At 43.8% G+C, this 14,497-nt stretch overlaps 1 protein-coding gene across 23 annotated transcripts in view; it reads left to right on the top strand.

Moving 5' to 3' along the window:
- The window catches only part of ablim1b (actin binding LIM protein 1b), a 262,796-nt gene that overhangs the window by 219,042 nt on the left and 29,257 nt on the right, over positions 1 to 14,497 (top strand). For 10 of the 23 annotated variants that reach the window (XM_034292380.1, XM_034292373.1, XM_034292372.1 and 7 more), the window contains 4 exons: positions 1,361 to 1,405; positions 8,541 to 8,576; positions 8,974 to 9,109; positions 9,420 to 9,512. In XM_034292380.1, coding sequence (XP_034148271.1) covers positions 1,361 to 1,405; positions 8,541 to 8,576; positions 8,974 to 9,109; positions 9,420 to 9,512 — 310 coding nt within the window. The remainder of the gene's footprint in view (positions 1 to 1,360; positions 1,406 to 8,540; positions 8,577 to 8,973; positions 9,110 to 9,419; positions 9,513 to 14,497) is intronic. The other 13 variants (XM_034292381.1, XM_034292371.1, XM_034292370.1 and 10 more) reach the window with 3 other exon arrangements.

Here is a 14,497-nt window from a genome sequence, read left to right as displayed (position 1 = left end):
TTGTTGTTGTTTATGACACACTTGCCTTATTAATACAACACATTAGAAGAGATGCAGAGTGGAAATGTACAGAGTGGAAGCCTTAAACGCTTCAGAAAGCCTCAGTTGCCCATCACTAGTTGTGCCTGTATGTTCGTTATTGTCATGGCTGTAAGTAGGCAGGACTCTTGGAGTACTATGAGAGTCAGAGAACATCCTTTAGTTCCTTCTTAAACTATGTTCAAAACAGAAAAGAAACCCAGGAGAGTCGCAGCCGTGAACTGTTGCATGAACTAAAGCAAACAAAGAATCAAAAAGTAAAAGACTTCATGGGCAACTTAAATAGGGTCCCCTAGCTTCAATAGCCAATGTGCCTGTTTTGGCTAGAAAAACTTAATGGAGCAATTTCATGTAACTGTCTATTTATCTCTTACATAAATTGTGGGGAATGTTAGCCTCAAGTTCACACATAGGATCTTACTAGGATTGATATCTGGACATTGACTAGATTCCATTACCCTCCATTTCTTTCTTTGATCCATATTGTTGTAACTTTGCTTCATCTACAGCTTTTTGAGAGATGACTTCACATTCCCCGTAAAAATTATTTGGTACAAAATGGAATTCACGTGTAAGTGGTTAGTTGATGATGGCAGGTTGACCCTGAGGCAAAGCAGCCCCAAACCATAATGCCACTGCCTCCTTGCTGAATATTTTGTTCAATGGCAGTGTTTCATTTTGCATTTGGGTCTATTTAAATGGCATAACATTTCAAAGTACAATTTTGGGTGTGACTTGTTAAATTTGGTTACCTTTAAATGTTGGTGGAAATTAGCTCAAATATCCATTAGTCCAAATATAGAAAAATAAATGAAAATTACTGTTTATTGGCATTCAGTCGCTGTTTGGTTTCCTTAAAACCACACCGGTTGCTGGTTAAGAATTGGTATTTAATATCCCTGATGAGATATCTGACGAGAGCACAATCAAGAAATCCAACATTTTCTTTTTATATTTATGAAAATAAATTGCTATTAAAAAAAGAAAGAAAACACTTGTGTTAATTGGTCAGCTATTTGTTAACTAATGCTTTGGCTTGTTCAAATAGTTTTGATATTACCTGTCTGCTGAAATAGGTACAAGATGGATATTTGTAATGTGCCCAAGCCCTTTTGAAAGATGCTAAAACCCTATATTCTCCTACTCACCCACACAGAACGGACACATATCTGCAGTTATAAACACAACTATTACTCATGTAATTTATTTTGCATGGTACTGAATATGTGGTTTGGGGCAACTACCTCATGCCCCTGTACAACCTAGGAACGACTAATTAATCTCATGTTGCTTTGGTAACAGCAGCCCCCTCTTTTGGCAGAATTTCGCACCAAGACGAGGCCTATCCCCCTTACCCAACTTGCATGTAAGTGACCTTAAGGCTCCTTAGGGGAAAAGTTAAAACCGCCTACTTATGTATTTCTGCATTTAGCTCCACTGTTACCCTAGTCCCTCAGTTACCTAGCTCATCACAGCTTTTAGGGAATCTAAAACCTTCCTTTTTGAAATTTTTGGAAAGGAAAGAAAAAGGTGCAATGGTCTCTTCATTTTTTCCAGAGCAGTATTTGAGTTTCTGTGTGTCTGTGTACGTTTATGAATGTGTGTCTCTCAGTGTTTGGTTAAGCCTTGATATACAGTGGATATAAAAAGTCTACACACCCCTGTTAAAATGCCAGTTTTCTGTGATGTAAAAGAATGAGACAAAGATAAATCATGGCAAAACCTTTTCCATTTTTAATGCGATCTATAATGTGAACAATTCAATTGAAAAACAAACTGAAATCTTACCTGGTTGTATAGAAAATCGGGTTCAGATTTTTGGCAAATACAATTTCTGGCAACACCAAATAACACACGATTAACTTTCCGATCAAATTTACCACAAACTTGATGGAGATTTGCCACAACAAATACATTGTTCTACAACACTGTTTCCAAAAATGTGACTAAGAAATGTTATAGTTTTTGGGAAAACGTGTCAAAAAATGGAACAGGGGCATCTTTACCACTGTGTTGCATTTTCTAGAGGAAACTGAGAAACATAACACATCAACTCTGTTACCCATACAGTAGATAGATAGGCCACAATTTCTATAACGTGATGAAAGTATACAATTTGGTAAGCATACATTCAACTGCCATGGTCAACCATGTTACCCGTAGACAATCTCGAAATGTTTGTAGTTCAAATTAGACATGTATTGGTTGTGTAACCTTACATTAAAAGGTCCCTCCTTTTTGCTCAACCCTGTAGCAGTCAACCCTTTCCCTTTTAAAGTCAACCCTGTTAGGTTTATAGTCGTTCTTCATAATATAAACCATTGAGCCTGTTGAGGGGGAAAGATTAAAATTGAAGTTGAACAAGTGCTCTTCAGTACAGACTGTAATATATAACAATAATTATAATAATAAAATTATGAAAACAATATATATATATTGACTTTGGAAAGTATTAAGACCCCTTCACTCTTTTCACATTTTCTTGTATTATAGTTTTAATTAATATTTTACTAAATAAAAAAAATTCTGCCATCAATCTACATATAATGTACAATGTATTCAACTTTAAAAACTGAAATATCTCATGTAAATAAGTATTCAGACCCTCTATATTGAGCTCAGATGCATCCCGTGTCCTTTAATCATTCTTGAGATTTCTCTATAATGTGATAAGAGTCCACCTGCGGCAAATTGTATTGACTGGACATGATTTAGAAAGGCACACACCTGTCTATACATTATGTTCCAGCAATTCACTGTGCATATCAGAGAAGAAACAAGAAATGAAGTCAAAGGAACTCTCTGTAGACCTCAGAGGCATAGATCTGGTGAACATTATAAAAAATACTAAAGCATTTCATCATTATGAAATTGAAGAAGTTTGGAACCACCAAGACTTACAGCTGGCCACACTAAGTAACCTGTAGGAAGGACCTTGGTCAGGGAGGTGACTAAGAACCCAATGGCCTCTATAAAATAGTTTCTCTGCAGAGATGCATGACCTGCGAGGAAAACCATGACTGCAGTACTGCATCATGGGGCCCGGCCGGGCTCAGCCCGAACGGGTGACGTGGGGCCGCCCTCCCGTGGGCTCACCACCCACAGGAGGGACCATAAGGGGCCGGTGCGAAGAGGATCGGGCGGCAGTCGAAGGCAGGGGCCTAGACAACCCGATCTCTGGACACAGAAACTAGCTCTAGGGACGTGGAATGTCACCTCGCTGGCGGGGAAGGAGCCTGAGCTAGTGCGTGAGGTTGAGAGGTTCCGATTAGAGGTAGTCGGGATCACCTCTACGCACGGCTTGGGCTCTGGAACCACACTCCTTGAGAGAGGATGGACTCTTCACCACTCTGGAGTTGCCCATGGTGAGAGGCGGCGGGCTGGTGTGGGTTTGCTTATAGCTCCCCAGCTCTGCCGCCATGTGTTGGAGTTTACCCCGGTGAACGAGAGGGTCGTTTCCCTGCGCCTACGGGTCGGGGATAGGTCTCTCACTGTTGTTTGTGCCTACGGGCCGAACGGCAGTGCAGAGTACCCGACCTTCTTGGAGTCTCTGGGAGGGGTGCTGGAAAGTGCTCCGACTGGGGACTCTATTGTTCTACTGGGGGACTTCAACGCCCACGTGGGCAACGACAGTGACACCTGGAGGGGCGTGATTGGGAGGAACGGCCCCCCTGATCTGAACCCGAGTGGTGTTCAGTTATTGGACTTCTGTGCTAGTCACAGTTTGTCCATAACGAACACCATGTTCAAGCATAAGGGTGTCCATCAGTGCACGTGGCACCAGGACACCCTAGGCCGCAGGTCGATGATCGACTTTGTTGTCGTCTCATCTGACCTGCGGCCGTATGTCTTGGACACTCGGGTGAAGAGAGGGGCGGAGCTGTCAACTGATCACCACCTGGTTGTGAGTTGGATCCGATGGCGGGGGAGAAAGCTGGACAGACTCGGCAGGCCCAAGCGAACTGTAAGGGTCTGCTGGGAACGTCTGGCCGAGTCTCCTGTCAGAGAGATCTTTAACTCCCACCTCCGGCAGAGTTTCGACTGGATCCCGAGGGAGGTTGGAGATATTGAGTCCGAGTGGACCATGTTCTCCACCGCCATTGTCGAAGCGGCCGCTCGGAGCTGTGGCCGTAAGGTCTCCGGTGCCTGTCGAGGCGGCAATCCCCGAACCCGGTGGTGGACACCGGAAGTAAGGGATGCCGTCAAGCTGAAGAAGGAGTCCTATCAGGCCTGGTTGGCTTGTGGGACTCCTGACGCAGCTGACGGGTACCGACAGGCCAAGCGGGCTGCAGCCCGGGTGGTTGTGGAGGCAAAAACTCGGGCCTGGGAGGAGTTCGGTGAGGCCATGGAGAAGGACTATCGGCTGGCCTCGAAGAGATTCTGGCAAACCATCCGGCGCCTCAGGAGAGGGAAACAGTGCCCTACCAACGCTGTTTACAGTAGAGGTGGGCAGCTGTTAACCTCAACTGAGGATGTCGTCGGGCGGTGGAAGGAATACTTCGAGGATCTCCTCAATCCCGCTGTCACTTCTTCCATTGAGGAAGCAGAGGATGAGGGCTCAGAGGTGGACTCGTCCATCACCCGGGCTGAAGTCACTGAGGTGGTCAAGAAACTCCTCGGTGGCAAGGCACCGGGGGTGGATGAGATCCGCCCTGAGTACCTCAAGTCTCTGGATGTTGTGGGGCTGTCTTGGTTGACACGCCTGTGCAACATCGCGTGGCGGTCGGGGACAGTGCCTCTGGGATGGCAGACCGGTGTGGTGGTCCCTCTTTTTAAGAAGGGGGACCGGAGGGTGTGTTCCAACTATAGGGGGATCACACTTCTCAGCCTCCCCGGGAAAGTCTATGCCAGGGTACTGGAGAGGAGAATACGGCCGATAGTAGAACCTCGGATTCAGGAGGAACAGTGTGGTTTTCGTCCGGGCCGTGGAACACTGGACCAGCTCTATACCCTCTACGGGGTGTTGGAGGGTTCATGGGAGTTTGCCCAACTAATCCACATGTGTTTTGTGGATTTGGAAAAGGCATTCGACTGTGTACCTCGCGGCATCTTGTGGAGGGTGCTTGGGGAATATGGGGTCCTGGGTCCTTTGCTAAGGGCTGTCAGGTCCCTGTACGACCGAAGCAGGAGCTTGGTCCGCATTGCCGGCAGTAAGTCAGACTTGTTCCCAGTGCATGTTGGACTCCGGCAGGGCTGCCCTTTGTCACCGGTTCTGTTCGTAATTTTTATGGACAGAATTTCTAGGCGCAGCCAGGGGCCGGAGGGTGTCAGGTTTGGGGACCACACAATTTCGTCTCTGCTTTTTGCAGATGATGTTGTCGTGTTGGCCCCTTCTAACCAGGACCTTCAGCATGCGCTGGGACGGTTTGCAGCCGAGTGTGAAGCGGTGGGGATGAGAATCAGTACCTCCAAATCAGAGGCCATGGTCCTCAGTCGGAAAAGGGTGGCTTGCCCGCTTTAGGTTGGTGGAGAGTGCCTGCCTCAAGTGGAGGAGTTTAAGTATCTAGGGGTCTTGTTCACGAGTGAGGGAAGGATGGAACGGGAGATTGACAGACGGATCGGTGCAGCTTCTGCAGTAATGCAGTCGATGTATCGGTCTGTCGTGGTGAAGAAAGAGCTGAGCCGTAAGGCGAAGCTCTCGATTTACCAGTCAATCTACGTTCCTACTCTCACCTATGGTCATGAGCTTTGGGTCATTACCGAAAGGACAAGATCCCGGATACAGGCGGCCGAAATGAGCTTTCTCCGCAGGGTGGCTGGGCGATCCCTTAGAGATAGGGTGAGAAGCTCGGTCACCCGGGAGGAGCTCAGAGTAGAGCCGCTGCTCCTCCACATCGAGAGGGGTCAGCTGAGGTGGCTTGGGCATCTGTTTCGGATGCCTCCGGAACGCCTTCCTGGGAAGGTGTTCCGGTCCCGTCCCACCGGGAGGAGACCCCGGGGAAGACCTAGGACTCGCTGGAGGGACTATGTCTCCCGGCTGGCCTGGGAACGCCTCGGTGTCCCCCCGGAAGAGCTAGAGGAAGTGTCTGGGGAGAGGGAAGTCTGGGCATCCCTGCTTAGACTGCTGCCCCCGCGACCCGGCCCCGGATAAGCGGAAGAAGATGACATGACAGTACTGCATCAATCAGGCCTTTATTGTAGAGTGGCAAGACGGAAGCCACTTGTGGGTAGAATGCATATGTATATTGATTGATGGCTGAAAGTGAATGTAATCCATTAGAAAGTCTATAATAAATCACCTCAACTAAGTCTTTCTACGCATCACATGTGGAGAAAGTCAAGGGGTCTGTGTATGTTACCCAGAACAAATTTTCTCAAATATTGAGAGCTTTGCTCTGTTATATGTTCCTTCTTTAACTTCCATCAGTAGAAGGGTTGTGTCCTAGTTAGTGCAAAGAATCATGTCTAATGATTCTTGACTCCACTCTCTGAAGACAGCCTCAGACCCTGCTGCCAGACTACTGCCGCCAGGTCTGACTACACAATAAGTGACCTTGTCCTTGTCCTAGCCAACTTGCAGTATTGACTGTGCCCCCTCAGGAATTGTGTACATCCTACATTGAGGGATTTTTTTTTTGATCCCCTGCTGATTTTGTAGGTTTGCCCCTTAACAAAGAAATTATCAGTCTCTAATTTTAATGGTAGGTTTATTTGAACAGTGAGAGACAGAATATCAAAACAAAAATCCAGAAAAACGCCTTGTCAAAAATGTTATAAATTGATTTGCATTTTAATGAGTGAAATAAGTATTCAATCCCTCTGCAAAACATTACTTAATACTTGGTGGCAAAAACCTTGTTGGCAATCACAGAGGTCAGACGTTTCTTGGCCACCAGGTTTGCACACATCTCAGGAGGGATTTTGTCCCACTCCTCTTTGCAGATCTTCTTCCAAGTCATTAAGGTTTCGAGGCCTCCACCAAACACAGCTAGTTGAGTTGATGCCAAAGAGCTTGATTTTGTTCTCATCTGACCACAACACTTTCACCCAGTTCTCCTCTGAATCATTCAGATGTTAATTCGAGAACTTCAGGCCTGTACATGTGCTTTCTTGAGCAGTGGGACATTGCGGGCGCTGCAGGATTTCAGTCCTTCACAGCGTAGGGTGTTACAAATTGTTTTCTTGGTGACTATGGTCCCAGCTGCCTTGAGATCATTGACAAGGTCCTCCCGTGTAGTTGTGGACTGATTCCTCACCGTTCTCATGATCATTGCAAATCCACAAGGTGAGATCTTGCATGGAGCTCCAAACCGAGGAAGATTGACAATTATTTTGTGTTTCTTCCATTTGCGAATAATCATACCAACTGTTGTCACCTTCTCACCAAGCTGCTTGGCGATAGTCTTGTAGCCCATTCCAGCTCTATGTAGGTTTACAATCTTGTCCCTGACATCCTTGGACAGCTCTTTGGTCTTGGCCATGGTGGAGAGTTTGGAATCTGATTGATTGATTGCTTCTGTGGACAGGTGTCTTTCATACAAGTAACAAACTGTGATTAGGAGCACTTAGATTAAGAGTGTGCTCCTAATCTAAACTCGTTACCTGTCTAAAAGACACATGGGAGCCAGAAATCTTTCTGATTGAGAAGGGTTCAAATATACTTATTTCAGTAATTAACATGCAAATCAATTCATAAAATTTTTGACATGAGTTTTTCTTGATTTTTTTGTTGTTATTCGGCAAACGTACAAAATCAGCAGTGGATCAAAAAAAAAATCCCTCACTCTAGATGATGATTGTAAAAACATTTGAATTCCATGACCAATTAGCATGCAAGATTGAGCTACCACCATATGTTGACATGCATCCAATCCTCTGAGACCTAGTTAAGTGCTAAGCAGGGTAGGGGTAAGGGGCTTATTATTATTATTCAGATAATACATTTGAGTATGTAAATGTTTTAAGATGACCTTTTGGAGTATTTGTGTGTTTTGTCGCCAGAGGCCTTCTCAAGGGCTGGTATCTTCAGATCCTCTTGAGGTTTTTACTTGAAGGGACAACATTTATTTTGTCTGAATCTAGTGTTTTTCAGTTTTAATTCCACTCTTTGTTTGTGTATGTGTAAGTGTGAAAATATGAAAAGTATTTCAAATGTGTGTCTGTGTGCTTTTCTGTTATTTCTGCATTGCTAATTTGTCACTGCCGATATGTCAGTAATGAATTTGCTTTGAGAGTAGAATGTTAGAATATTGTCACACAATCCTTCACTACCTGCTTATTCATCTGCTTCATCTCACATGTCTATATTCACCAGTTGGTTGACGTTGCCCCGAATTGGCTAGTTATATAGTTTTTTTGTGATGTTTAATTTAATCGTTAAGGGTAACTTCTATCTGAAAGGTCTTTATCACTGCTTCTATTGTCTCTAGTCTTGCATAAATTAATCAAAGCCTGGCTCTAATATAAAGTCCTTCTAGATTACAGCATTTGCTAAAATAATAAAATGTTAATGTAAGCATTACTTTGAAAAGGTTTTCAAAGTTTTAACCCTTTGTTTTCAGTCTCCCAGGACACTGTCTCCTACTCCCTCTGCAGAGGTAAGCCCTTAAGATGTCTAATCATGTAGTGATCTACATCCCATACATGTAGGTAGACGGCAGATGCTGTCAGATTGTAGTGCCACTAACATAATTAACTGATTGAGAAATCAGAAGTATGCATGTTCCACATTTTCCCTTGAAGTACTGTATACAACATTTAGTATTTTTTTTATTCCTAAACCCAGAGGTTTATACTTGCTTGTTTTACTGTTTTAACAGAGGTTGCATTCTATTTTGTATCCTGTGTTTTGACTAATGTCACTGGATCGTTGTTTCAAATTCTGCAGGGGTGTTATTACGTGAGGTAGCACATCATCATTGAACCCACTTTTACAGAGGTTTCACTCTTGTTTAGATCCTGGGACTAATATCCCTAACATATTGTTCTCAATAGGGGTGTTATGATACAAGGGACCGCATTATAATGCAGAGATCGACTAGCCAGGGATCCATTGGGTCCCCAGCAACTTACAACCGCCATAACTATACTCCAACGCTGTCCAGGTCACCGCAACACTTCCACCGCCCAGGTGAGTCCAGGGTCATGTCCGTCAACATTGATGTTTGAACTCCATTGTGGTCCCACAATGTACACCTTACACAATTATGTTGAGTCTGTACGTGTTTGTTCAAGGTATTATATTGTGCTAGCTGTCTTCTTTCTAGTCTCCTTTTTGTCTTCTTACCTTCAAGTGATCAAGGGTGTTCTGCTGCTCATCTTTTCTCCTTGCCTCCTTTTCTGTCCTATTCCATTTTTTCCTTGTCGTTTTCCTCCACCACCCCGGCCCCGCTCTCTTTCAACTGGTCTTAATATTCTTCCTGCTCCTCATTCTATGGCAGGCATGCCGAAGCTCTCTTCCTCTTTGCGCACAGGCCCAATTGACACCCGCCCCACTTCCCCTTTCCGCCACCACTTCCTCCCTCACACCAAAGGTAAGCACCCCCCACCCTCTTGAAACCTCTTCCCTCCTCTCCAGTCAAACCTCCACCCTCCTTGCCAACTCCCCATTCACAGTACACACAAATTGATCATTAGATTTGTTTGTTGAAGGGGAATGTGGTGAAGTAAGCTGAACATTGCACTATAGCAAGAAAAGTAAGGAAGTTTATTTATATAGCACATTTCATATATAGAAGAAATTCAATGTGCTTTTCAAAGAAAAATATGAAAATACCATAGCATAAAAACAAATACTCAAATGAAAACATCAAAACATAATAAAAAACATAGAATAAGAAAATAGAATAAAAACTCACATTTAGATATGACTGTTAAATGTGAGGTCTGAGTTAGAACACCATGATTACGCACTTGGTCCCAGTTTTTTAGGGCCCAAGAATCCAGCTTTACTTATACTAGTTATTTTATTTTTGTTGCCAAACACAATAATCTCTGTTTTGTCTTGGTTTAATTGTAGACAATTTTGGTTCATCCATGTATTTATGAGCTCCATACAGTGACACAGTGAGTCTGTTGAACTGTTGTCATATGGTTTGAGAGTGAAAGTAATATTTGATCCCCTGCTGATTTTGTACGTTTGCCCACTGACAAAGAAATTATCAGTCTATACTTTTAATGGTAGGTTTATTTGAACAAAGAGAGACAGAATAACAACAAAAACTAATGTCAAAAATGTTATAAATTAATTTGCATTTTAATGAGTGAAATAAGTATTTGATCCCCTCTCAGTCAGAAAGATTTCTGGCACCCAGGTGTCTTTTATACAGGTAATGAGCTGAGATTAGGAGCACACTTTAGCACACTTAAAGGGACTGCTCCTAATTTCAGTTTGTTACCTGTATGAAAGACACCAGTCCAGAGAAACAATCAATCAATCACATTCCAAACTCTCCACCATGGCCAAGACCAAAGAGCTGTCCAAGGATGTCAGGGACAAGATTGTAGACCTACACAAGGCTGGAATGGGCTACAAGACCATCGCCAAGCAGCTTGATGAGAAGGTGACAACAGTTGGTGCGATTATTCGCAAATGGAAGAAACACAAAAAAACTGTCAATCTCCCTGGGTCTGGGGCTCCATGCAAGATCTCACCTTGTGGAGTTGCAATGATCATGAGAACTGTGAGAAATCAGCTGGGACCATAGTCACCAAGAAAACAATTGGTAACACACCACGCCACGAAGGGCTGAAATCCTGCAGCGCCCGCAATGTCCTCCTGCTCAAGAAAGCACATGTACAGGCCCGTCTGAAGTTTGTCAATTAACATCTGAATGAAAGTGTTGTGGTCAGATGAGACCAAAATCAAGCTCTTTGGCATCAACTCAACTCGCCGTGTTTGGAGGAGGAGGAATGCTGCCTATGACCCCAAGAACACCATCCCCACCGTCAAACATGGAGGTGGAAACATTATGCTTTGGGTGCATTTTTCTGCTGAGGGGACAGGACAACTTCACTGCATCACAGGAACGATGGACGGGGCCATGTACAGTCAAATCTTGTGTAAGAACCTCCCTCCTTCAGCCAGGGCATTGAAAATGGGTTGTGAATGGATATTCCAGCATTACAATGACCCAAAACACACAGCCAAGGCAACAAAGGAGTGGCTCAAGATGAAGCACATTAAGGTCCTGGAGTGGCCTAGCCAGTCTCCAGACCTTAATCCCATAGAAAATCTGTGGAGGGAGCTGAAGGTTCGAGTTGCCAAACGTCAGCCTCGAAACCTTAATGACTTAGATCTGCAAAGAGGAGTGGGACAAAATCCCTCCTGAGATGTGTGCAAACCTGGTGGCCAACTACAAGAAATGTCTGACCTCTGTGATTGCCAACAAGGGTTTTGCCACCAAGTACTAAGTAATGTTTTGCAGAGGGGTCGAATACCTATTTCACTCATTAAAACGCAAATCAATTGATAACATTTTTGACATGCGTTTTACTGGATTTTGTTGCTGTTATTTTGTCTCTCATTGTTCAAATAAACCTACTATTTAAATTATAGACTGATCATTTCTTTGTCAGGGGGCAAACGTGCAAAATCAGCAGGGGATCAAATACTTTTTTCCCTCACTTTATATTTGAGTATCATCAGCATAGCTATGGTAGTTAATGTTGTTGTTCTGTAGAATTTGGCCCAAAGGTAGCATATAGAGAGATTGAACAGAAGCGGTCCGAGACCTGATCCCTGGGGAACTCCGCATGTCATAGCAACCCTATCAGATTCATGATTCCGGTCATCTTGATAATATCTGAACCAATTAAGGACTGTCCCAGAGAGGGCTACCCAATTTTTCATCTAGAAGTGTTCTATGATCTACAGGGTAAAATGCTGTACTGAGATCTAATTGTCTGTGATTACGTTAGGCTAATCCTAATAATATTTGAAATAAATAAGTGTGCATAACAAATGTGATGGCAATTTCTAAAGTCCAAACTATTTACGAAAATGGTAGGTAAGACAGAGGAAAACTCAAATGCACAATAAACAGTTTTATTCTTGCAAGGAGAGAATACACAGGTTACAAAGTAACAATGAATAATCTCTAAATCAGTATAGGAAATGCATCAGTATATAAGGAGGGAAAAAGGGGGTGTGGTAAGATGCTGCCCCTCTGTCCCATGTCAACCAAACACACCCTTTGTTCTATCACATGTCCTGGGCTTGACACAAGGGACATGGTGTCTTCCCTCATGTGGTTAACTTTCTTAACCCTTAAGGGGGAATTAAAGCATCTGAGCAACCTACTGATAGGTAGATGATTAACCCTAAAGTTACTCGTGGCCAATCAAGAATGCCCCCTAGGACAAAACCAAGATCCCCTCTCCCACACTCCTCTATGCATTTAAACATTGGGACTCAGTCCTTTACTCAGAATATATTTTATCAGGTTACAGAAATTTCCCTAACAATCCGCCCTATATCATAAAATGTCATGTAATACTAACATACAAAATTTTACCAATCAGACCATTTAACATCAATCACTGAACCCCAAACTACTACAAACAATGCTCTTGAACAACATGATCTTTTATGATATCATCATCCCAGTAATTTGGGAACTGGAACATCTCCGAAACATCTAAATCCTCATTTACATGCTCATGGACCATTACCTGTGTTGCAAATTTAGAAACACAAATTTTTATTAAACAAGACAAAAATATACCACAAACAACCAAAATGGCAATAGCGGCCAAGGCAGTAGTCAATAACTTGTATATCGTCATCCCCCAGGGACCAACCATAGAGGAAAGTCCTGAGAATGGGTCCCACCCATGAACTGTATGAAGGTCTTTCATTCCTTTATTAGTTTCTTGGACTAAATTAATTACCTTTTTTGATGCATCTGAAATGTATGTACAACATTCAGATCCCACCACCTTACAGACACCGCCCTGAGAAGCCAAAATCATATCTAGGGCCATCCTATTTTGCAGAGCAACTGAACGGGTTTCACTCAGCTCCGTACCTATTGCTGCAATTGTGTCAGTTGTCAAATTCATGTGTTTTTCCAACACTGCGGACAGTGCCATTATCTCTTCCTGTGAGGTGTATTTGCCATATCCTGGGATCAGTACACTGAAGTTCTAGTAAGTGTTCGCTTATGGCGAAATTGGGACTGATATAAGGCTGCCATTTCCCTGTGTTCGGCTCGCCTAATCAAAAGGGACCAAGTACGCCATGTAGCATACTCCACCTGCGTCTCTAGGAATGCAACTGTATGCTTTCCCACCACAGACTATATAGACCTGCTCCGGCAAAGCCCCTAGAGCTGCGAAGTCGGTTTGAGTTGTGGTGGAGCAATCGCTTTGTCCTAAACTCTGTGTGGCTCCTAGAGCATCTGTAATACAGAGCGAGACATTATGCAATTCATAAACAGGTATTGGTGACCAAATCTGGGCACAATCACGCAAGCTGAGTTTCTCAGGTATAGCTGGAGTAGAACAATTATGTAAATTGATGGTCATTGAATCTAAATTCATGTATCTCTCCCATGGGATATAGTTAACCACCGCATCAATACGAATAGAGAAACCTGAGGGTAAGGGATTACAGGTCATACCTGATCTGACTTCATCCTCCTCAGTGCGACAGTCTGTCTGCACCAGTATCATTTGCATCCTTACAATGAAGCCACGTTCTCCTACTCGCTCGGTGTAGGTTAGCCTAAATAATTTGGATATATTCACCCCCACAGGACGACGGTGATTGTTAAATTCTACTATCACCATATAGACCAAATCTAAGTTAGCCCCACCCGGCTGGTCAGGAATGGCTGACAGGGTATAACAGTCCTTATCTGGTGGTGTCATTTGTTCTGCCACCTCGGTCCAACCATGTGCCTGCCAGTCTGCTACTGAAAATGGGATAGGGGTTAACATAGGTGAACGTGAAGATGTTGGTATGTGTTGACAGATCCAACAATCAGTCATGTTCTTGTGTTTTGCATAGTCAACCATTATCCTAAGGGCTATGTTGTCTGGCTCTACCAGTGCTCTCCTTACTCTACTTGGTTCAGGACGACGTGGTGCAGGAGTAGGAACTACAGTAGTACGTGCAACTGTTAAGGGACATATCATAGCGGGTCTACCTTTAGGGAAGTCAGGTGATCTGCAAGGGGCGTCATCCTCATCGGTACTGAAACACCAGTAATCCTGGATTACTCCTAGTGGTTTGGAAATGTTAACAGTACAATAATCATTATCATAACATCTCCACCTATTCACATGGTTGGGCAAATAGTATGAGGGGAACATAGTGTTTCCTCCTGTATACAGGTGAGTCCAATACCACTTATTATCCTTCAACACTGGGCTTGTCAGCACATAGCAATCCCCATCCGGGGGGCAGCTCATCATGTCACAAGAGATTAACAAAGTCTGTTTAAAATCAGACCCTGTCTGTTTCTGTGGTTCGGGCATCTTCTCATGGTGTACAAATGTCTCTTTCCTTGCTTCA

Source organism: Esox lucius, chromosome 5, assembly GCF_011004845.1.
Source record: "Esox lucius isolate fEsoLuc1 chromosome 5, fEsoLuc1.pri, whole genome shotgun sequence".
NCBI lineage: Eukaryota > Metazoa > Chordata > Actinopteri > Esociformes > Esocidae > Esox > Esox lucius.
The sequence above is the reverse complement of the archived record's forward strand: the minus strand, read 5'-3'. Positions and strand labels throughout refer to the sequence as shown.